This window comes from Leptinotarsa decemlineata, unplaced genomic scaffold (genome assembly GCF_025532065.1).
Source record: "Leptinotarsa decemlineata unplaced genomic scaffold, Ldec_3_MD MMD2_P_RNA_scaffold_5, whole genome shotgun sequence".
NCBI classification, from domain to species: Eukaryota; Metazoa; Arthropoda; class Insecta; order Coleoptera; family Chrysomelidae; genus Leptinotarsa; species Leptinotarsa decemlineata.
Window position 1 is genome coordinate 14,672,367 of NW_027412532.1, and position 26,166 is coordinate 14,698,532.

General features: G+C 32.8%; 1 protein-coding gene across 3 annotated transcripts in view; it reads right to left on the minus strand.

Annotated features, from left to right (window-relative positions):
• Positions 1-242: 242 nt before the first annotated feature.
• The window catches only part of LOC111514568 (transferrin), a 36,865-nt gene continuing 10,941 nt past the window's right edge, over positions 243-26,166 (minus strand). For 2 of the 3 annotated variants that reach the window (XM_074169605.1, XM_074169604.1), the window contains exons 2-12: positions 25,177-25,264; positions 24,990-25,114; positions 19,164-19,454; positions 17,632-17,896; positions 14,898-15,055; positions 14,561-14,810; positions 11,739-11,887; positions 8,964-9,149; positions 6,445-6,558; positions 6,131-6,393; positions 243-1,254 (exon numbers count right to left, since the gene is read on the minus strand). In XM_074169605.1, the coding sequence (XP_074025706.1) occupies positions 1,081-1,254; positions 6,131-6,393; positions 6,445-6,558; positions 8,964-9,149; positions 11,739-11,887; positions 14,561-14,810; positions 14,898-15,055; positions 17,632-17,896; positions 19,164-19,454; positions 24,990-25,114; positions 25,177-25,264 (2,063 nt within the window). In that variant the 3' untranslated portion in view covers positions 243-1,080. The remainder of the gene's footprint in view (positions 1,255-6,130; positions 6,394-6,444; positions 6,559-8,963; positions 9,150-11,738; positions 11,888-14,560; positions 14,811-14,897; positions 15,056-17,631; positions 17,897-19,163; positions 19,455-24,989; positions 25,115-25,176; positions 25,265-26,166) is intronic. The other variant, XM_074169606.1, reaches the window with a different exon arrangement.

Genomic DNA, 26,166 nt, shown 5'->3' on the forward strand with positions numbered 1-26,166 from the left:
AGAAGTCAAACTGTTGGAAAATTTTGACTGAATGTATACTAGTATATTATTCAACGAAAGAGAAATGTAGCCATTAATCTCGAGAGTTGAGTTTGTCAACGCGAGCTGAAAGCGAGAGTCTTAAATCATTCGAGGAGATGATGCTAACTTGGTTAGCGAAACACTCGTCAAGAGATAGTTTTTTTTTGTTCTGGTCTCAGAGGTTTCAATTCCACCTGTTAATATAATTTAGAATAAAAAAAGGTGCTTCAACAATATTTAATTAGGTATTCAAGAATAGTCAATTGTCAAACAAACCACAAATATAGTTTTTAAGTACATACCAGTTCTATAGGAAATAAATAAAACAAAACTTGAAATTAAATAGTGATAAAATCTTAAAATACACCAACAAATGTTTCATATAAAGTTATGATAGGATAAAGAGAATACAATGGGATTCAACTGAAGTTGAATAACATCTTTGTATACATATAAAAAAATACAGATTGTAAATTTTTGGCATATTCTCAAAAATACAAAACAATTCACCAATAAGTGATGAAGGATTCATTTTTCAGAAACAGAACAACTGTACGAGATGAAAATCATTGAATAGTGAAAAATTATAAACAACAGAAAATGATGTCACCTGAAATTTATGATTTTATTTTATAACCAGAGGTCATAACGCTGAGTATCTTACAATCTTTGTGGTCCTGTACGAACGATATATAAATCTGTTTTCGTCATTCAGTTCAATCTAGTTTTTCATAAGGTTTTCGATGCTCAATAAAAATAGTTTTAGTAGCCAGAAGTATCACTACTATCACTACTTATGATGTGAAATATTTGTGTAAGTTTTCATGAGTGGATTTTAAAGTTAATTTTTTGTTATACTACTTTCATTGAATTGAATCCTCAATTTCAATATTATTTTGTCATCTCGTGCAAATTTGATGTATTCTCTACAAGTCCTTCAGATTCTGAATTTCCTGAAAAATGTCCTTTCAGAGAGCTCCACAGCCATTCCTAAAATTCCTTCTTTTCATCAGGAAGAGAACCATAGAATATAAAATTATTTCTTTGGAAAATACTTGTTTAAAATCTTAATATAAAACAGCCCAAAATCAGTATTATTGTACTCGGTATTACATTGTAGGAGGCACTCGAATTGGGATCCTTTGAGCATTTTTCTGAATTCTGGATCAACTTTTTGAAATTCTCCACATAAACCCCTTGAGAACCAGTGAAACTGAGTCCAGTAGTGGAATCCTGCGAAAATTATAATTCATTTGTTATTTACAATAAATTGATAAATTATACAAATGGACCAGGTACATTAGTTTTCACAAAGCCCGAAAAGAAAATAAACATATTTTGGGGTTCATCAGTATACTCATAAAAAATATTCATTACTGAAAATAATTATGAAATATATCCTGAATCTAGATCGAAGAGGCTCTTGTAAGAGACCGTCCAATCGCGTGAGGCTTGAAAGGGGGGAGTGTTGGCAAAAATCACGAAATACCACAAGGGGGAGGGGGGTGTAGTGAGATATCACCTGTTTTTATTTTTTCGTCAAACGCGCGAATTTTAAACGAATAGCGGCGTGTAGTGTGGTATGTATGGCCCAGAAATAATTTAATGAGTTGTGGCATAATGCGAAACAAAAATATATTAGGAAAGAAGAACTTATGAAGTTGTTAGTGCTGAAGAAAGTCTTGCTAATCCATGGTCCTTATATGTCGATGTACTAGTACAATGTTTTATGCATGACTACATTATTCCTTTAATAATATTTATATGCCAGTCAAAAACAACCTGGAACCTTTTTGTCTAGACATTTTTGTCATGGTCCTTAATTTCAGAATAAAATTAGATTATAGTAGATTATAGTTTACACCTGTATTTCAAGATAATATTTTGAAAATTTCAAGATTCTTTGTAGGTACTAAAAAATACCCGTGATTTTGGGTGGGGGCAAGGTGTTAGTCTCGAACCTCACCACGTATCATCAAGGGGTAGGGGAAGTAAAAAGTGCTGAAAAAACATAACATCATTAATGGACAGCCCCTAAGGAGTTCTTTTGTATACTTGGCCTTTTGACAGTGCCCTCCTTGTACTTCTTGGGTCTTGTCTGCTTTTTGAGAAAATATTCTGACCTGTTTTCCAGAAATAGTAGTCAATATTCTAATGATACAAATATTAATACGTTCGTTGATCTCTACATATTATTGTGAGATTTTCCCTAAACAGTTTTACAAAAACCTACTTTGTCTAACAGACTTAGTCGTTTGAATAGTCAAATAAAAAGACTTGAGCTGTCGAAAGACAGAGTGTGCCGTCTCTGTTTGGAAGATGATGAAACAGCAGAGCACATACTCTGTACCTGCCTCGCCGTAGAATCAGGTTTTCCGTGTTTGGCAGGATATACAGGGTGTAACATAGGTACGTTAAAATATTCAAGTGACGTATTCCTGAGACAACTTTAAGTAAAAAAGTCTATATGAACTTGTGTCCGAAAAGGCTTCATTTCGGAGATACAGGGTTTTGAAATTGAATTTTTTGTTCACTTTTTGAAAATAACTCTTGCAAAAAATAAGTTATTTGCACACCTTTTCCAAGTAAAAAAGGTACATCTCCTCAACAACGCTGGAGGTGATCGTTTTCGAGATATTTACAATTTTTTATATCGATGCATATTACTTAGCTCCTTAGGGCGCTAAGTGAAGTTGCTGAGAACATTACAAAAACTAAGTATGTGGTGGATCTCGTCAAAATAAACAACTTTTGTTTAACGAAAAATGATTCGTTTTCGAAATACAGATTGTTGAAATTTTTTAAAACATGGTAGGTTTTTGTCATAAGTTTTTTGCAATTTTAGTTATTTTCATATACGCAGTATACCCATACAGATTTCTTCTAAACTGAGCATTATCTAACTGCTTATTCAATCCAAATTAAAAAAAATTGTCAGGTTTAATTATTCAATTAGAAAGTGCTACATTTCGGAGTTTGTAAAAAAAAACAATTAGAAGAAGTACCTACTATGTTATTTATTAGGGAAATAAACATAAAAATTGAACAAAACCACTATTAAAATAACTGTTCAAAGTGACGACCCCCAACAGTAATACAAGCTTCTGCTCTCCTCATCAAAGAATTCCCTGTTTCTTATCGTTTCGCAGCAAGCTATAATGCGATTCCTCAACATTTCCTCGTTTTCAATGGGGCTAGCATGAACTAGTGATTTTAGGTGTCCCCAAAAGAAAAAATCGACGGGATTGAGATCCGGTGACCTCGGGGGCCAATGCTCAGTGCCTCCTCTTCCTATCCATCGTTGGGATATGCTACGTCTAAAAAATTTCTTGCTATCACACTAAAATGAGCAGGAGCTCCATCGTGCGTAAACCAAGAGTGATTTCGGAGACCAATAGGAACATCTTCCTTAAGTTGGGAAGCTCGTGTTCCAAAAAATGTAGGTAAGCATCTCCATGCAAACGTAAGGGGAGAAAATAGGGCCCAATTAAATAATCCCCAATTATGCCTGACCATACATTAAATGAGAATCTGTCTTGGAAATGAGTTTGCGTTTATCGCATGTGGGTTATTTTCCGCCCAGATGTGGTTGTTATGGAAGTTCATGATACCATTTCTTGAAAAATTAGCCTCATCTGTGAAGAGGATTTTCGATCAAATTTGCGGATGTTGTTCGACTTTTCTTTGAAGCTATTGAGCAAATTCGATACGTGTAAGTTTGACTAATTTTTCTTGTACTTGTCTCTGGATGTTCATCAATTTCTTCGAGAACCGCCTCCTCCAATTCTACAGTTCTTGTAGTCCGTGGCCGTCCTACTGTAGAATTTGTTTTAAAGCTTTCAGATTCAGAAAGTCGCCGGAAAAGATTCGCAAATGTCGCTGCACAAGGAGTCACGCGTTGGGGATACCTTTCCTGATAGATGCGTCTGGCCTCGCTTGAATTTCTGTCAGCCAAGCCGTATGCAAAAACCATATCAGCTATTTCAGCATTTGTAAAGTCGGGCATAGTACCAAAAAATCACTTTATAAACTCCGAACTGTGAATTTGTCAATTAATAGTTGAAAATGTTACAGCGAACTTCTATTTTTATAAACAAATTTTCATAGCCTACTCGATTTGATTAACTTAATTTGCAAGCGGAGAGGGACAAAAATTATTGAAATCAAATTTGGCTACAAAGTAATATGCATCGATATAGAAAATTGTAAATATCTCGAAAACCATCACCTCCAGCATGTTGAGGAGGTATACCTTTTTCACTTGGAAAAGGTGTGGGAATTAGGTTTTTTCATGAAAAGTACCAAAAGTTTACTGTCAAAAAAGTTAGGGCAATTTGAAATAAATAATGACAGCGTACGCAGCGCCCTCTAGATGTTACATGAAAATTAATACGAAATTATGATTTCCCACGTCAAAAAAACCCTGGGTACCAAATTTCGTGCAAATAACTTATTTTGTGCAAGAGTTATTTTCAAGAAGCGAACAAAAAAATTCAATTTCAACACCCCGTATCTCCGAAACAAAGCATTTTCGGACACAAGTTCATATAGACTTTCTTTCTTAAAATTATTTATTTATTTATCTACGGGTAACCCCAATTTGTATACACGAATTCAATACATTTTAGGAAGTAAACACTAATACTAATCTAACTTTAATTATACTAATAACCTAAAAATAGAAATATTTGAATATTTGAGCACTTATTCCTGTGATTTACAGTTGAATATATTTCAATCTATTTCTAAGAGAACATTCAGGAATAGAAAATAAGTCAAGATCAACCTTATTGCCATTAGAAACTATTGTGGAGAATTTTTACCATAATTACACCTGTGGAAGTCGATTGCAAACATTTGATTGTTCCGTGTCCTTCTAGGAGGTACGTAAAGTTTAATTTCAGAAAGAAGAGTTGAGCAATCAATTTTCGAACTGAACAACTTATGGAGGAATATAATATCTGCATGAATTCTACGAGTACTGAGTTTCGATATATTTGTTTTGAAACGGATATCTGAGAGTGAGTGATCGATCAGAGTCATGCTCAGTTTAAAGTCAATATATTTCAGGAATTTATTCTGAACTTTCTCTATGTTATAACTGTAAAGTTCATATTTCGGGGACCAAACACAACTGAAGTATTCCAAAATTGATATTACCAATGAAAAGTACAATGCCTTTATGGAGTTAACATTTGTGAAATCCTTTGTTAATCTGCATATAAAGCCTAACATTTTCATCGCTCTGCTAGTGATATGTTCATAATGGAGATGGAAATCCATTTTGGCATTGACTACAATACCTAGATCACGTATAGATTTTGCAGATTCCAATGGTTTACCTTCAATTGTGTATTCAGTGATGAAGTGATTACTTGATCGAGAGAAAGACATACTTTTGCATTTAGTTGCATTGACATCCATGCCGTTATCAGTACACCAATCTATGAAAGATTCAGTATCAATTTGAAGTTTCTCGCAGTCCTCTTTGGATTTAATAGTCCTGAATATTTTAAGATCATCAGCAAACATCAAAATTTCAGAATGAATGATATATTTTTTAATGTCATTAACAAAAAGATTGAACAAATATGGTCCCAGGTGGCTTCCTTGTGGTACCCCCGAGCTAACAGAGATTTCTCGAGATACAAATCCCTTGATTTTCACGAATTGTGTTCTGTCACAAAGGTAACTTGAGATCCAACTTAACAAACTTCCAAAGAAACCAACTGCCTTCAATTTTGCATATAGGATACTGTGGTTGACCGTATCAAATGCTTTGGAAAAATCTGTGTATATTACGTCCACTTGCCGTTTGTTTTCCAGAGAATTCAAGATATGCTGAGAATATATAATAGCAAATTGGTGTTTGTTTATTTGCCTTGGGAAAACCCATGCTGCTCATCAATGACTATTTGCTTATCTCGGGAATACATCACTTCAATATTTTAACGTACCTACTTATGTTACACCCTGTATAATCTTTATATGGTTCTTTTTTGTTTAGGCTACCAAAAGAATAATTGAACAAATAAGACAGGTTTGATAGATAATAACTAATATTCATTTGAACACCTGAAGATTTTGAAAATTGTTCGCCAGCACTCACCGGAAACAGCAAATCCCTCTTTCCATCGAAACTCTCAAAGACTTTGAATATTTTCCTCAAACTCAGCCCAAAGTCTTCATCTATTCCTCTCAGGAGAAGTACGATGTCAGCATTCTTCATTGTGTCATTTTTCACTACTATCCCTCCAGCAGTGATAATTGTCAGAGGAGCCTTTTCATCAACATCCAAACCAGTTCTTTCGGAAAGTGATCCATTCTTACAGAGTACACGAAAGTCGGAAGTGTCGGTTTCGGGAGAAATATCTACAACAAACCTTGGTTAACAAAAATACGAAACTGAATTGAAAAAGTTACCGTTTATAGTCACTACAGCATAATCTCCATTTTGGTCCTTGAGACATCTAAGGGATCCCTCACTCGTGAAATATTTATTCTTATAATCAGAATTGCAATACTTTGCAGTGTCTACTGAAAAATATTAATTGAAAAATATTTTCGAAATTCGTGAATATATGTGCTTGTACATCTAAAGTATTGTCATAAAGAGTGTGAAAGATGAACTCAAAAACTACTAAATTAATTTCAAAAATTCATTCACCTACATTACCAACAAATAATATGGAATCTACTTTATTTTTCTGAAAAAATTGAGATCCTTAATAAAAATTGCATTAATAACTCAAGGTATTGAAAATGTTTTTAAAAAAGTTTATTAATTGCTGAGCTAGTTGAAAATGTTAAACATCATTTTCTCCAAAAAGATAAATGTCTCCAAACCGGATATAATAATGCTTTCTGCTTCGACAAGTTTTTTGGGGGTTCGAATGGACACCAATATGTCTTGGCACAATCAAGTCGCTGGAATTGCAAAGGCTGCTTCTCAAAAGTTCGGAACACTGTTCCGAAACAGAAAACTGTACACACCTCAGCAACTTCTGATGCTTTATATAGCTCAGATAAGTCCTTCTTTTAATTACTGTTCTCGTGTATGGAGCTCCGCCTCTAAGCATACCCCGACGCTGCTGGATTCCATCCAGAAAATAGATCCGCCTGATTTCACAGAAGGTGTTCAAGTGACTTGGCACATTTGATTCCACCAAGAGCGGTACATATCAGAAATACGCGACGGACTGTGGCTGCTCATCGTTTTGAGGTTCAGCTCAGTACACCTCCAACTTCACAGTTTGAGACCTCTTTCATTTGGAGAACTGCATTAATGTGGAATAAACTTCCTGAGAACGTTTTTCTCAATGAATTCAATCTCCAGCGATTCAAATCCAACATGAATCGTTACTTTTGCACAGGCACCGATCTTAGAGCACTTTAAGGATTTTTCTATAGTGCTTGTGTTTTGTCCTTAAATAATGTTTTGGGAATAGGTATCAGTTTTAGTATTTTTTGATAAAGAAGACAATATAACTTTTTTTTTTGAAAAGTCAAAGTTTCTTTGTATCAATAAAGGTCATTTATTTTGTCATACTTTTCAAATTACCTGGTGTATAGGGTGGAGAACGTAAGATCAACCCCTACTGTACAGTTAGGGTTGACAGTCATTTATTCTGGTATAGTATCAATTCTAAAAACATTATTAGACACCTGAAATCTTCAATAAAATGATGTCATTGAAAATCTTTGAGTCAATCTGATTATTAATCAGCTCCAAGAAACGGTAATAGGTATAATTTTTGGGGTAAGGTTATTTCATACCTCAAGCCAATTTGATTCATCAAACGTCAAGAGTGACAACTAATGTTGTATTCGGTCACCGTACAAAAACGTTTGACATTATCAAAAGTATGAAGTTTAAAACGAATTTCAGTTTTCTCAAATGTATTGAGTTTTTGAAAATTTTCTATATCTTTATAAAAAAGGCATTTTGAAATCATCATCAATGATAACAAAAAATCAATAGATGTTAATTGTGCACCACTTATCTGCAAACATATGAAATTTCGTACATACAAGATTTTATGTGAACATTGAAGAGAAATAAGTCATATGAAACTTGTCAAATTGTAGTCAGGAAGATGAAGAAATGATTTCTGAATAACATTTCTGTGACTTTTTATGACGATTATATAAACCTGGTCAAAAAGTCGGCAGTAAAATGTTAATTATGTTAAGTTTTTCCCGTGGGTTTGACAATAATTGTCCACACTTTACAAATGAACTCAACTTTGTTTCACTACTTCACTGCCAATATAACATAAAAGCTTCAAGTCAACTTCAGACTGATATTTGAATATCTATCGCCCCATTAGCTCACTTTGTACGGCACATTCAATTGGACTTGCCCAATCTGCCTGTTGGTAGTGTTTATATATTGTAATGCAAGTCTCTGGAAGCCGATAGGGAAGTCCCTGGAAACGACGCGACATCTAGATTGATCGAGAAGCAAAAGTCGAGTTGAGCGCGACTTTTGCCAACTCACAGTCGATTGACGACCAGCGGCGGCCGGCATGTTTTGTTCCAGGGGATAATTTACAACAAATCTTTCAACATAGTTATACTTTATGCTGCATTAAGCAAAGTGGGTATTTTCAGATTCAATAAAAAGAACATGATGCTTGATCAAACACAAACAAAATCAATATCAGCGTTCTGAATTGAAAACAGAACACATTCTGAACTTTTTACTATTTTTCTTTGAAATCTGACTTTGGTGCAGCCCTAGTGAAGATACTGGAATTGTTGAATTATTATTTACTCATTTGAAGGACACAACATGAATTTCAGATGATCTAAGTTCTAATCTACCATGTAGCTGTGTATATTTGAAATGTTGAGATATGAATAATACTACTGAAAATTTATACTGAAATTAATGATACTCATGTAACAAGAAATAATCCAACGATTAAAAAAAAACTTGCCATAATTGTCAGCAGGTAGACACTGTTCACAAAACTTTTGCACACTACCATCCTCCAAAGCATATTCATGTAAATTGGCTCCAGGAAAACAACTGCTTCCTACAAAATCACCGATTACTTGCTTATAATCGCAGCTATCAGGTACAATCTTGTTTGTTCGCAATGTATCAATGAATGCCAACCACTCTGAAAAAAAAATGTATAAGGAACATATATTTCGTCGTAATAGCCAGTACAGAAAGAGTAAATTTGAAATTGGAAGATAGATTGTCATTTATTTTTATTTTGAAATTATTCATTGAGTGTTTCAACCGAAATTTATACCAAAATTTACACCAAACTGAATGATCTTGCAGGTGATATAAGTTTTACAGTGGTGTAGTTTAAAATAAGAGAGTTATAATTAATTTATTATTCAATCAATCAACCAATCAAATATACTTTATTGTCTGAAGAACTACATCTTGTAGACAAAGTCATAAATAATATGTAAGATACAAAAATCTACATAAAAAAAACATACACAATTTAAACAAAATACAATAAACATAAGCTAAAAATGTGAAATACGCTGAGATATTCAGCTGGAAATAACAAGACATAGAAATAAAAGTTAAGATTCAAGTGAATCGTCAAGATACTCCTGAACTGAATAATAGGCCCTATCAACAAGTGCTTCATGAAAGGCTTTGAATACTGCTAAGTTATTATTGTAAACGCGTTCATTCCATCCATTCTGCATGTTGGGTCGATATGGTTCAGTGATTATTAATGAATTAGCATGAATTACTTTAGTTAGAAAAGTTTCATTGAGATTTTTTGATAATTTACTGGGCCATAATATTACAATGTCTCTCTCATTAAAATTTGTAGAGTTGCTGATGGCGGTTTTGATTAAAGCTGCATCATTAGCTCCAGACTTGATGAATGATTGAGTTATATATCTGTCGTCGGTATTTCTTTGCATGACTCCCGCTAAGTTCCTTCCATAGTGTCCTGCTACTATTAAAATATTTATCTTGCCTCTCCCGTTAATTTGATTATGGATAGTAGGCTGTACTTTGTTTTGGTAAGACGTTCTAATTGGACAGTTAGACGTTAGAATGCTCGATTCATGTCTATTTTGATTAAAGGTTTTCGATCTCAGCTCACTGTTCAGCTTTGTTATTAGATCGAGTTTCTCATTTCTCAGTGTTTTTATTTCATCAGTATGTATTTCATTTTCCATGGTTAGTGTTTCAATTTGAAATCAGCATATTATTTTTAGTAGCAATCATTTCAGATAGTTCATCTTGAAGTGTTGTGGCTATATGAGCTGTTATTTCCTCTAGTTTTTCGCGAAGATCAATGTTTTTTAGTTCTAACTCGTAGTTAATCTTATTGAGATACTCAACTTGACAATTGAGCTCTTTAATTTTTAATTTATCATTGCTTCTGCAATGATAGCTTCATTTTGAAAGTCCATGGATGCTCTTTTCATTCTACTAATGTAATTTTTCTGATCCTTATTCTCGGTCTTCAGTCTTTTCAAATCTTCCATTAAGCCATTCATCCTCATTTCATTTTCCATCTCTAATTTCTCAATTTGTTGGTCTCTTTCAGATAAATCCTTCTTCTGGTTTTCAAACCTTTCTTCCATTTTTACTGCAGCCTCTTCATCAGCTTTTTTTCTCCTTATACATTCTCAAGAGCACAATATTTTAGAGCCATCAACTGCAAAATGTTTTTTTCTATCAATACAACTGGCATGGAACATACTGAAGCATTGTATACAACAGACGTTTTGGCAATCTTTACTTTTGCAACATTTAAAGCTTGACGTCATTTTGGGTTGGCCCATATCCTCTTAAATTCAAGATTTGTCAATTAGCCAGTGGGGAACTCAGTTTGTCCAATCCCCTTAAGTGCCTCCGAAAAAAAGACAAAAGAACTTCTGTTTTGTCAGTTTTTCAATCAGTTTTTCAATCCAAAAATATTTGTTTTTCACAATTATGCACTACAGTTTCAAATGCATTAGATCAAAGCATTAGCCCAAACATAAGGCAATCTGGACAACAACTGTAGATTTGTGCAACCCAAAATTTTGGGTGCTTGTTGTATTAAGATTAACTTAAACTAACTTGTAATAGTGTAGAAATTTGCCTCTGATTAAGAGCTACTCATTAAACATGTTGCCACAACAACTAAACAACAACATATATATCATATTGAATGATAATTCAAAGATACCCTGCAAAAAATGAGAGTGGAAATCCAGTAGAAATTCATAAACACAGGAAGCCACTGAAAATAGTGAATAGAACCGGATTGAGAAATGAATAATCAGAAATGAGCTGTGCACATTGAAAGGCAAAGTAAGAGTGAACCTACAACATATAATAACGATTTTCCTTCACCAGAACCATACTGTCTCTCGACTTGCGTTTCACTAATAAAGTTAGCATCATATACCTTTCAATACAATGTAACTGTTGTAAATAATTCTCCTGAATATGAATACTTTAGCGTGTCATTTAATGTATTTAAGAATATGTTAAGAAGCCTTATTTGAATATTAATTCTAAGCTATCTTAATATTGTTATGTTAATGTTCAGTCAGAAAGAAACGAAGAAAATCATAAAAGAGCAATTCTTGACAGAAGAATTGAGGTGGAAGGGAACTAAAAGTGATCGAAAATACTTTTTATTGTCATATAACACGTTCACATTAAAAAATGAACTTTTCATTTAACACAGGATATATTGAACATGAGTACAGTTATCTAAAAATCTTACCTTTTCCTCCATATTCCGGAAGACAAGCCCGTTTTCCTTTGAGATCCCTCAAACTCTTAATGTCTCCAGTATCTTTCCTCACTACGATTACGACAGACGAGAGTTGACGAAGATCCGTATCAGGATAAGCTACAACTGTTAGGCCTTTTCTGTAAAAATCAATATATAATGAAGTATACAAGTGGTTTAGTAAAATGAACAACTAATATAAATATGGCATAATTCATTACAAAATACCAACAATTTTAAAAATTTTATTTTTTTGTTCCTTCATAACTTATTAGGAATCTCTAATTTTTAAATGAAATATAAGGAAATGAGTTTTTTCTCGGGGTTCATCCAATACTGGGTTACAAGAGTTCTCAAAAATGTTCAAGTATCTACTAACTGCTTTCTGGTGTACTCGGAAGAATTTAGTCTCTATCAATGCTCTAGATATATTAAAGCACTGACTCAAATTATGCACAGTAGATGAAGTGGCTGACAAAAATTGCAGCTTCAATAGCTTCCTCAAGCGTAAACAGTTTATGCTTGTACCCACTGAATACTACTCCAATCTGACGACAAATCTGTGAACTAATGTATAAGTGTTCTGTTGAGAGTGTGTCATTTCTCAAAATATTCTCAATATTCCTAACTTGTCCAGAACTGATACAGTTCTTTTGTCAAACATATCTCTCATTACAGAAATAAAAGAAGCCATAAGGAAGGAGTCATTACCACTTCAAAATTCAGAAAATACTTCTCACCTGAGGTTCTATTTGTTGATATTGAGAGATATGATGATGAAAACAATTGAAATATCCATGGTTTAAAGCAAAAAATCAAATTATCATATATTCATACCAATTGCCTTCAGTAATTGCACATGATTATGATTTTCGTAAACAAATAGAAGTTTTATCAAACATATTCATTAATCAGTCCATAATACTAGATGAATATTTCAATATTAATCACTCAAATAGTCAGCTCTAACACATGCAATATATTCATGCACAAAATTTTCCAAATAGAATATCAGAAAAATCGGTAAAGATGATTGAATATATTTCTAGTAACTATCAATATAAAAAAATAATACTTGAAGTTTCTCCCTCTGGGTTATCAGATCATTAGGCATGTATTGGTGGGATTGAATTGTGACAAGAATTGGAGAATCGCAGTTGTAGATATGGGCGAATCTAAAGCGCTGATAATTATGCAAAATCCAGAACATATTTCAATTGGGTGCAAACATATTGAATCTATTGAAAACACTTTCCCAACACCAGAACAAAATTATGGTCTCTCGACGCACGTTTCGCTAACCAAGTTAGCGTCCTCAGGAGATCATTTAATCATTATGACAGTGCCCAATAGAAGTATAATACATGAAATATGTTTCAGAGAGGTTTGATTTCAGGCCATTTGCAATGCATTAAGTTTCCATTTGACTAATGCAATGTGTGGAATTTTTCAAAAAGCTGTTCATCACTCATCGCCTGCACAATGAAGTGTTTTAGAGTTATATATGTATATGTGTGTGTATGTGTATGTATGTATATGTGTATATGTATGTATGTGTATATATGTGTATATATGTATATAAAATTGTGATCATTTTTATTATTTTCATGTACTTATATTTCATATTTTGTTGACCAGTACGAGGATAATGTATCAAATTTCCTTTGACTCAGATGTGCGTCTATCGTAGTCCAATTATAATTATTATCACTTTTTCTACCTCACTATTTATCATATCGATATATATCTAAAGGTGATTGTTGTGTTATTTTGTTCTTTTATTTTGTAAACGACTTTGTCAATGAGAATTATGTTCTTCAGGCAATAAAGTATATTTTGATTTGATTTGATTTGACATATCGTCAGCAAAAAGGGTGAGAAAATCATTATCAAGGTTTATATCTAAATCATTTATGAAAATGAAAAAAGTGTTGGGCCAATAACACTCCCTTAAAGCACTCCACAAGTAATGTCTACGTAATCTGATGGATAAACAGTTCCATTTTCTACTATTTGCACTTGTTGGGTTCTATCCGTCAAATAGGTTTCTATCCATGACAAGGAAGATTCTCGAATACCATATGATTCTAGCTTTTGTAGAAGCATTGGGTGATGAACTGTATCAAAGGAACGTGCAGTCAAAAAAAATGCAGAAGTTTTCTTTTTATTATCAAAGTTCTCCAGTAGTACTCTATAAAATGATAAGATGGTATCTTGGGTTGAACAGCCATTTGTAAATCCATACTGTCTTGTAGTAGATGTGTTTGATTTTGATAAAAATTTGTATAATTTTTTTTAAAAGCCATTTCAAAAATTTTCGAAAAAACTGATAAAAGAGCGTTTATTGTATGAGTTTGAGAATGTCCATATAGGACGAAACTGCAGTAATGTTAGTTACAAATAAAAGTGGTAAAAAACAGAAATTTTCAATTCTCTTTTCTTCATGATAAAAGAGCAATTGGTTTGAAATGATATCGAACAATTGTCTGTCATATAATGATTCCAAACCTTATTTCAAACAAGCTGGGGAAAAGTTTTCCATGTCATCAATGGAAACTCCTTAAAATTATTCATGATTTTGAAAGAAGTACTAGGCACTAAATTCGAAGAGTATTTTGAGAGTTAACAACTACCAATATTGACTGAAACAAAAAAGATTTCGATTATACAATATATTAAAAAAATCGATTCAAGTACCAAATTTTTTTGGTCTACATCATACATTCGGTCATGTTTATTGGTGTACACGTTTCAAAAGATAATTCTGATATCTACTAATTTTTTAAACTTACTACTAATTTTTATATACTTACTTTATAGCGAGATAACCATAAGTGACATCGGTGAAAGCAAGATCCGCAACACCAGAAGCGATATCATTCAAACAAGATATCGAATCATTATCATTACTCTGTACGCACTCTATGGCAGGCTGAAGACCAGAATTCAATGATGCTTGTTGTGTCCAAAGGCACTTCTTTTGTTCCTGCTCATTCAGCGTACACCATTTCACAGTAAGATTGCATTGAATATTATCCAATAGAGAAGGTATCTTTCTACGTGCTGAAAGTAAAGTGTATATATATTGCATTAGTTTCATTGAGGAGAGAATATTGAAATACTTAAATGAATACTAAAGGCTAACATTACCTTCCACAAATGTTTTCAGAGGTGTAGGTTCGATGTAGGTAATTTTGTCAGATTTAGTCAAAGGAAGAATAGATCTCAAGGATTCAGCTCCCAGAGAAGTTTTCATAAACTCTTCCAAGTAAACTTTGGGTGCTTTAGGTCCTGTTTGAATGGCATCTCTAAAAAAAAGTTAAATCTTTATCTGTTGCTAGAGAAAAGTCATCTTGGAAGTAGAGCTTTATAAAAACTTGTAATATTTTAGGAACGTCTCTGGTATAACTTTCGAATTTAGAAAATAAATTAAATTTCTGTTCATCTTTAAAGAATTTCTTTAATGTCATGTTACAAGGATTACCCCAATAAAAGTGAATTATGTCATTTATTCAGTCATAAAATATGCGTTATTATGTGAAATACAGGTTTCAAGATAGAACGAAGAGGTATTTGAAAGGCCTCCTCAAACACCTATCTCAAGTCATTTAAATTTTTGTGAGAGGTACAAAAAACGAGGTGACACCTCAATTATTGGGAGAACTGCCAGGACGAATTAACAACATATGTCACTGAGTGATACCGTAGGTCCTCCAGTTTGAAGATAACTTATTCTATTGTACGGAGGTTGACATCTCATTCACCAAAATCGTCTTAGTAATTTAGGCCTCCTGGTGCAATATTTATTTATTTACGGGCAACCCCATTCAAAGTAAAAATTACAATGTTAAATTATAATTAAAATAAAATCAGATAAGGTACTGAATTACAAATTGCAACTAAGAATAGCTTAAAAGAGGTAAATTTTAGAGTATAAAACGACAAAAAACACTGAACGACAATAAAACATATGCCACATATACTACCATAAACTATACACTATAACATTAAAGCACAGTATTCCGTAACTGAGTTTTAAAATGATGCAAGGAGATGTTAAACATCTCAAAATCAACGTTACTATTGGATAATCGTAAGATTCTTGGAATGCAGCTATTGAATGTGTGGTTCAGATGATGAAATGGTACATAAAATGTTTGTTGCTGTCGAGTTTTGAACATGTAGATAAATCTTTTCTAGAAGTTCAGTAGTGTCAGACCAGTAGTGTCAGGTCTCTCTGTTTCCTACTAGTTTCCAGGAAGGACATGCTCAGAGATTGCAGTAGCAACTCATACTCACAACGAACACCCAATTTATATGCTATGTATCTAAGGAAGTTGTGTTGGACATTTTCAATGTTCTTAATATAAGTTACACAATGAGGGGACCAGACAGAAGAACAATACTTCAGGTGTGGACGGATCAGTGAACAATAAAGGGCTATAATAGCAGTTGGGTCAGTGAATTCGTGGGTTAGCCGTTTGATAAACCCTAGCATTTTCATGGCTTTATGGATAGCCGTGGGTATAAGTATATTGAAGCTCAAGGTGGGATCAAGAACAACCCCAAGGTATTTTATTTGATCAACAGACTCCAAGATTTGACCATTTAAAATGTAATCAAAAGTGGATCGATAAAACGCATGACATGGCACTTTGTGGCATTCAAGTACATGCCATTTAAGGAGCACCAGTTTGATAGATTGTCAAGGTCAGACTGAAGCCTATCATCCAATGAAGTTTTAATAATTAGGAAAAGTTTTAAATCATCTGCAAATAATAGTGCTTTGACATGCCAGAAGCAATGAATATTGTCGTTAATAAATAAATTGAATAATAAGGGACCAAGGTGTCACCCCTGAGGAACACCAGAGGTTACTCCAAATAACGTGGAGTAGTGATAATTTGTTCTAACCATTTGAGTCCTGTTCGTAAGATAACTACTAATTCATTCCAGTAGTACCCCACCTACGCCATTTCTGTTGAGTTTTTGGAGTAACAGGTTATGGTTGACCTTGTCAAACGCCTTAGAGAAGTCAGTGTACACAGAATCAATCTGGCAGCCCTTTTCCAAAGATTCCGACAGGAAGTGGGAATAGGTAACTAGATATAATTCAGTCGATTTCCCAGCACAAAAACCATATTGTTATTCAGTTATGATGCCAGAGCAATCATATGTAAGGTAATATATGTAAATAAGAACATACACACAGTATATAGAACGATCCACAGCCGGTCTCAAGTGATGCCTCCTAATTGGGCACAAAATTCATACCTTTTTAGAACCCTCAATTGAATTTTATATATGCATTCTATTGTATGCATTTTTTGTCAATAATATTTTCACTGACACATACCCATGTTAGCACAGAGTTCCGATTTTCCACCGGCCATGTCTCATAATGTGTACTCTACGTAGACTGCTAAATTTCATAACTCTTCCTTTTGACTTTATCATAATCTGTTAAAAAGATCTTGTTAATATTGAATGGGAGCTGAATGAAACGAAAAATTGCTTTCAAGATTGAACGATGCTTTGGCAATACCCAAATATGTTCTCTATAATAAAATGGCATAATAGTTTGACTTCAAATAATCAAAAACCAATTATTGCAATATTGAATACTTGAACAATACCTCTACATTTCACAAAAAAAATATTCTGAGATTAGTTATGTAATGAAATTATGCAAGTATATTCTAAAAAGACACGTACCTTTCTAAACCCTATACTATATTTTACAGAAAAGTTAGTTTCTCATTGATTTGCACAATGATATGCACAATTTTTCATTACTTCAGCGTTCAGGATTGTTTTGAAGAATTCCTAACGATTTTATCAAAGACTGCATTATATTACAACTTTCCTCCCTCCCTATACTTACTTTCCAGCGATAACGAGTCGGTTGAGTTGGTTAGTCCAAGTACACGGTCTTGAAGATTCACTTACAGTTCCATTAGGACAAAAATACTGAAATACTTGATTGTTGTTTGAATTATTGAAAAAAAGTTGTCCTTCTCTCAATGTGCTCAGTGCAATGTCACCTTCATTTTGGGTCAAGCATCTAATAGAATCTGCAAACGGCGTTTCATAGACCAGGTCACATTTCTGTGGACCACAGAGCTCGCACAGTCTAGAATAATCAGATTCTGAAAAAAGGGTCATTTTTATGAATATGAATAGGTTCCTCACAATAATAAGATAGTCAAAAATACAGGCCTGATATATATTCATTTGTAATGGTTGGGGCAGGCAACACATATTTGAAATATGGTTGCAGTCTTTTCACAAATACATACATAATCAAAAAGAATAACCCAGTGAGAGAGTACCTGAGCGCAAAGCATGATTGGTTGTGATGCCAATATACACCACCTACTTGGGGAGAGCACTGACAACAATGAAAGAGGTGAGCATTTGCTACGGTTTGTTATAGGAATCAATGTAGACATCTCATGTGTATGCAATAAAATAACCTTTGTAAAACCAGGATGTAGAGAAATAATGACACAGGAAGAGATATTACATTGTTCAAGTCACTATGTTCAGAAATGGAGGGTAGCATACCTTGATCATGTCTAATAAAAACCTTCTGATTCTATAAGAGAGCTTTACCGGTTGCACATCCCCGGAACATCTGGACAAATGCAGAACTGAAGGGCCCTAAAAACTGCGCCCAATGAGGTATGGTTGGTGCCAAAGTGGTAGATTTGGGAAAGGTTGAATGGGCAGTAAACTCATTTAAACCATATAACTCGCCAAAATCAAATGGAATTTATTCTGTAAAAATGCAAAAAGGATTATAACTGCTAATGCAAAAACTGTGTTAGGGCATCAGAGCAATTTCGTCTTTGGTAAACGTATTAAAAATATGGAGACTGATTAGGATCACCTTTATTACGAAACCTTGGAAAATCGGATAGGATTCCTCGAAGATCTAGAGACCAGAAAATTCTACATGGAAATTCCACAAACATTTTTTTGAAGCTGAAGACAGAGAGCGGTTACCTAAAGGTAATGTGCCTCAGATAGGTTTTAAAAAAAATCTGTTTTTCCGTTAACTAGCTGTCGCACCCCTACCGACAACCCTCAGAAGTCGAAACTTGTGCGAGCTAAGGACTAACAAGGTCTCAGCTTTTAACGTGTGATTCCTAACACGAGTTGGAGGATAGCACGTGAAAATCGAGCGTTCAGCCTGCGGTTTGAACCAGCGATCAACACGGCGGACGATTTAAGCGAGTGAACAAAGCACCCACGTCGAACCGACCGGCTACCGTCCGTCAGGAAATATTTTTCTTATAATCAGTGCGATGTTTGTATGATTGGTTCATTTCTTTCAAGGCATTGGAAATACGATGATTTGAATGGATTTCTGCTTCAACAAAATACTTTCATTTGAATTCTAATGTTACTTACTCAATTTAGCATCTAGTTTGTCGTCATCTGTCCAACTCCCTGGTATGCAGCTTGGTCCAAGAAAACTAGCCAAAGCTCTTGTTCGTTTTTCTGTTAGCGTTACATTATCTGTGGTATTGCAGTAATTGATGTTTGAATTCAGTAGTTTATTTTGAAACTCTTCCAAAACGTATCTCGTGACAAGGTCGTCATGTTCATAACCAGGGTGGCAAAAACGTTTTCCTCTAAAGTCTTCCAATCTAACACCATTTTGTTTTCTGACAATCACAACTGTTTGATATGCTGGTTGTTCTGGAAAATCAGATATCCCATTTTTGAATTCAGAAAATAAATTGTTATTTAAAATATGACCCATAAAATAGAGAAATCGTTATGTTGATATCAATACTTTACACACTCAAAAAAAGTTGAGCCATAATTTTCTCTGAATTGAATTGAAACGAAGGACTGTCAATTGTTGTTATATGCTGCATACTCCAAAAAAATATAATTAATAAAGGTCCCATGATGTATCCTTTCATAAATTACATTATGAAAAGATGAAAAACAGTTACAGGAATTGTGCTAGGAATCTCTCATAACAGCCTGTTTATCATATATTTTTAATAAATTTCATGTATACAATCAATTCAATTCAATTTCAATTCTTTATTTATTCATTCGAGCAAATACAGCTATAGGACAAGTCAAAAAACATATAGACATACAACAAAGTACAGTGAGTAAAATGATAAAATAAAATAAATTATGTACATGCATAACAAGGATTACAGACAAAATACAATTAACATAGGATAGTGAAATAATACATGTTTACAGGTTGTTCTTTAAAAAATTAATTCATAATAATCTTCTAGGGAGTAGGGACACAGATCAATTAGTATCTTTTTCACTTCAATAAGAAATTTCCGGTTTGAAAAGGATCTATATCTTTGTGGAAGTCGATTATAGAGTCTTATTATAGAGTACAGTAGGTGAATTTAAGCTAATATTTAAGCGTCTGAAGGGAACGCAATATTTGCCTTTCTGTCTAGTATCATAATTGTGTAGTTCATCTACACGCAGATGGTCGTCACGAGCTTTGTGTATATTCTTCAAAAGTTCTAAAATGAAAATACCACTAACTACATGATGAAAACATCCCGAATCCATTGCCTATCAAAATATATTCATGGCCATCATTAATTAAACCAGTGAATATCCACTGAACAGTTGATTCCAAATAAACCATTTGAATATGAAATACAGAATTTGGGATAAAGAAGGTGAAAGGATTTCTGAAAATTTCCCGCTTATAAAAGTCAGAATCTGTTACTCATGAGTCAGAAAAATAAAGTGAAACCATTGCACAACATATCGCAAAAAACTCTTATAATTAAGAAATGATTGCCAAATGTTACCACTTATTATGCAATCAATTTTAAACTATAATTAGTTGCCCAGTACTTGAAAAAGGCTATACAGCCTTTTAATTAGCCTATAATTAGTTGCACAGTACTTCAAATTACATTTTCTGAAATGAATGCAGAATATAATTTTTTTTTCTATGGCTATTGAAAAAAGCCTTACCTAATAATGTGACCGCTTCTCCTGTTGGGTAGGTAGGCAAAATTATCCCATAACACAAACCTCTGAACCAACCACATTTGCCAGATTCATGACGCACTATGATTTAGGTTAATCGCAGATGTGCAAACTTATAACTTTACTGTCCTTTTCAAACAAGGAATAAAAAGTGAGTGGTGAGAAGTGAAAATGAATGATATTCATCATTCAATAACAAAATTAGAGCAATTTAAAACTCGAATTTTTATGTCACACTAAATAATTAACCATTGTGAAGTTCCTGGGTTCAAATCCTAGTGACGACAGACCTCTTTTATTTATTTTAATCGCCCAATTTCCAAACTACTTGAATTACTCTTTGGTTATCTCTAACAAATCAATCTTATTTTGAAATATTTCTGACATAAGTCATAGAAAAAAGTACAGTATTCTACTCGCGAGAAATTGTCAGTTCCATATATTCAAAGATTGAATTGAGTAAAAAAACTGTCTTACTTGAAAATTTCAGTTGTAATGAATATCATCTATATTCAGGAAGGTTTTTGTTTTATTTTACTCATAGACTCTTCTATTGAGGAAATATATATATATATATATATATATATATATATATATATATACATATATATATATATATATATATATATATATATATACATATATATATATATATATATATATATATATATATATATATATATATATATATATATATATGCAAATATAATTTCTATCTGATCACTTTATTTTTTCATGAATTCCATATTGATATTCAGACCAATCTGCTGCAGTTATTTATTATAAGCCCTTTTTTTCAAACTCTTCGAAGTTTCTTCATTTTCCTAACTGAACCTGTAAGTCACCACAATTACCTACTTATCTTCAATAGAATTATGACCCAAACCTTATTTATATTTGCTGTAGAAGTTTTATTAATTTGGTTTGTAGCTAAAAACATGTCATTTGAGTAGCAGTAACTTCTATGTGAAGAATTCTCTTGCCCCTATGGCAATGATGTTCTATTATTTTGCTCTAAAATCTATTTTTTCACATATTTCACAGATCAATAGAGGTCCTTGATTATTTATAACTACTTCAGAATAAATTATGTTTGCACATTAACTTCCAATATTTCATGCTGTTAATTTACTTTAAAAATAGGATTTCATCCTATTGAGAATCCAATTCAAATTACACGTAATAGTATGAAAAAATTGCTACATATATATCATATCCCAAAGCTTTCAGATATATTCCAATCAAAAAAATCTTTTCCTCGCAAGTCCTCAGAAACAGCTCATATTTTGTCGAACCATCTGGCAGGAACTCGACAGCGAGTTCCTGTCAATTTGGTATATCTCTGAAAACACTATACAACTCAGTTCATCACCTCCAACAGAGGATGCCATATTGAAAGAGTTTACTTGCAAGTTCCACAAAAGAAAAATAATAGGTTGGCAAAAAAATAACTAATTCAAATAATCAAAATGACAACCTCTAACTTTTTTATTTATTTTTCTTATTATATTCTTCAAATAAATAACCGACTGAAGTTATTACGTCAATATACAATACATTAATGATCATCATTATGAGAATAATTTCTTCAAAAAGGAAACACTCAACTGAATTTCTTATTGTTTGCTTTACATATTTATTGACGTCATTAATAATGTAACTCCCAGGTTCACTGAACATTTTTTTGTCTCTCAAAATAAATATTTTATGCATACATTCGTACACGAATGTATATTTTTACTTGACGAAAACGAACTATTGAAAAAATAAAAGTTGATAACTCAGCAATATTTTTGAATATTTATAATCTTGATTATTACTATCAGTGCAAAATTTAAAAAACGTTTTGAATAACCATGAGTTATTTTACAATTACTATCTGAAAATAGATTCAAGGTAGCCTAAAAAATTATATAATGATGCTCCCTTTTCAACCTTACCATGAGTAAAATGAAATTTTTCTTTTTAATAATGTTCCATCAAGAATCAATTTTATAATGGCTCATATAAATTGAAGAAAATGAGTTTCAAACAACTATTAAATATTTCTTGTTCAATTATGAATAATACATGAATCAAGTTCGTTCACTGAGGGTACTGCATCAATTCAATGCCAATTTAATAAACTATTTAAACGAGTGATAATTTCTGTAACCTTCAAGAAATAATTCAATCAGCACATCTATATAAAACTTGAATATAGAATAAAGAAAATACTTTTGTCTAGTTTCTACTACATTTATCCCAAAAGGGATAAATGGAAAAAATTGGACATATACAGACTAGAATGTGGGGACTGCCCAGCAGCTTATACAGGTCAGACAGGCAGAAACTTCGACATAAGATACCGAGAACATGTATTATCAGATAAAATATCAGCCATATATGGACATCTAAAAGAAACAAACCATACAATAAATAAAGGAAACATGAAAATTCTTCATACATGTAACAAAGGAAGGTAGATGGATTTATTGGAAGCATTGGAAATGAATAAATTGTAAAAGGACCCCAAGTTCATAACGCTCAACGACCAACTAGATCTATGCAGCTCGCCCCTTTTGAATTTAGGAATTTTAGGATCCATCCAATAGTTGGTAATCGTGACATATTGTAATATTGGTAACGTGTTAGGTCAGGTACCTAGAGCAGATACCTGTCCACACTATTTAAGACGCAACTTGACAATTTGTGGTAGTTACTTGAAAATGGCCTTATAAGCCGAAACTGGTCGTAACGAATAAATAAACACACTAGAAACTAGACAAAAGTATTTTCTTTATTCTATATTCAACATGAATTTATACAAAATAAATAAGTCATCAATCGAACGAGGTATATAAAACTTATTTTCTGAAAAGTTTTAACGTTTCTATCCAACGAATAAATGAAATATTTCAGTTACTCATAAGATTGGATTGGGTATGAATCATTTTGGATGTATTTTTCTTTGAAAATATTATAATAAAATAGTGCTTTCATTTCGAGATTATTCAGTTCCGACAATTTTTTAAAATAAATCTCAGACAGAACAAAGGCAACTTCAATAAAAGAAAAACTTTAAAGCAACATTTATTCAACATTTGAGATACCTAAAAGGTCAACGTTTGTGCAAACATTTCCTATTTCAGATTGCCGTAAGAGTTGACAGACTTTGGCAATTTTGCAAAATTAATTTTTTTTTAGGAAAATGTTTATAATTGAAAGAAATATTATATAAAAAACATTTTGATGAAATGAATTTTGTATCACAAGAATATAAAAGTGCCGATAACATTTACCACTATTGGTTAAAAAAATCTTTTTTTTATAGAGATGCTCAAGAACTGCAGAAAAATCATGAAAATGTGGAGGAGAGCGGAGTGTTGCAAAGTTTCTTTCGACAACACCTTTCTCCAAATGAAAGAGTTTTTAAAAAGTGTAGACCAAGATATATTGAGCAATGCATCCCAAAGCAGTGACAGCTACAGTCTGTGGCGTATGTCTCTTATTGTAATCTAGCTGGCTGTTTTAGAGTTTCTATCAGATGGTCCTTTATCCAGTTTGTATCTGAATAATCCTGGAGTTTTTTCACACCAAACCGTTATTTCAACACCCGACACTTGTTTCGACCACCAAGTAATCATCTTCAAGAGGAAGATCAAACTAATCATACTTACAAAGCTGTTCTTATTTATACCACAGATACCTCTTCTAGGTATCTACGTCTTGAGTGTCATAAATTAATTTCACAATATTGCCTTATCTACAAATCTTAAATTAATTTTACAATGTGTCCTTATGTAATAGACTATTACATGTAATAGACTATTACATAAGGACACATTGTAAAATTAATTCAAAATCTTGAAGCCACCTTGAAGATGATCACTTGGTAATCGAAACACGTTGTTAAAATAACGGTTTGGTGTTGGAAAAAAAATCCAGTATTATTCATTTCTACACCAAAGGTTCCAAACAGTGCATCACAAGTACAGTTTGTATCTGCACACCTTTGTATAGAGTTTTTGTTGATTAGTGGCATCAACGAATAGATGAAACAGGCAATCTTTGGAAGTTCTCAGGAATAGCTCGGATTTTGGTGATTTTTTTTGTAATTTTTGATTTAATACATTGAAATCAGAATCCTTTTGAAGCAGGGACATAATTATTTATTGTGTGGATATTTAAATTCTTCAAAATTGATTCAAAATAGGAAGTGGCGGGAGAGAAAAGTAAAATTATCATTTGAATTTTTCTCACCTGTTTCAACTTCTCCAATTACCACAACTTGTTCTGAAACCAACGGGGCTGCCAAAAGAGCTTGTTCAGGATATACTATTGTAAACTGAGGCAGACCTTTGTCAATATTTAGAAAACAATCGGTTCTGAAAATATAAATAATCTGAATCGATTACCAACTCAATCATTTCAAAATGATGTGTCTTACTTTGAAATTACCAGTCCGCAAGAATAGTTTTGATCCCGCTCTATATTGTTACAGGCATCCCTGTTGAAGTTATCAGTGCAAATTTTCTCTGAAACAAAAAAAAAGGCTATTAGCTTATATCAGATAGTTTAGTGAAAGCTGCAGAGACACAGAGCGCGATTTATCACTTGGCGGCCGATGATATCTATGGCAGATTAATTATATTGGTGTCTTATCATAAATGCAAGTCTTAAGCTGAGGTATCACCTGTCATTTACTACATATTCAGGTTAGATTTTTCATAAGTGTTAATTATATGTGAATATTTTATGCACACCAGTTCAAATTTCATATAAATTATATCTATATATACCAATACTATCTTGTATGTTAGGACAAATTACATCAATTGAAAGGGGTATATTTTTAGGAAGATTCTCAATTTTTTTTTTGTATATAGATGGAGAAGTAGTCAAAACCTTTCTTTCCCAATCAATTTCAATAAATTATTTATCATTCATGGATTGAGTTTTAATTTTTTGTTATATAATCTTCATTCCTGAAAATTTACCCCTTTCAATTTAAACAAGATTCCTATGGCTGGGATTAAATCAAATTAGCGAATGAATGCCATTACGTATTGTCATCGATGACGTGAGTAGATTTGACTCATTTGTGACATCGATTCGTAATTTTACGAATGAATTGTGTTCTTCATTTTGTAATATTATCGAGATTGGTGCTGAAGAGCCAATAAGGCAAGTGACTTACGGCAAAACATCAGATGTCTACCAGTGAGGATGACAATGTTCCACGTAAGTAAAATTTTACCTTTCATTTACTATATTGTGTAGCAATCCTGTGAATACTATTTGATTCAAATTCATAACGAGTGTTTGGAGTACAAACTGAACAGTAGAAATGTTTTTTGTATAATTCAATGTTTATATGAAATTAGTTGTTTCAAGAGGGCTTTTTTTCCAGTTTATGTTTAATAGTTACTTCTTTGCA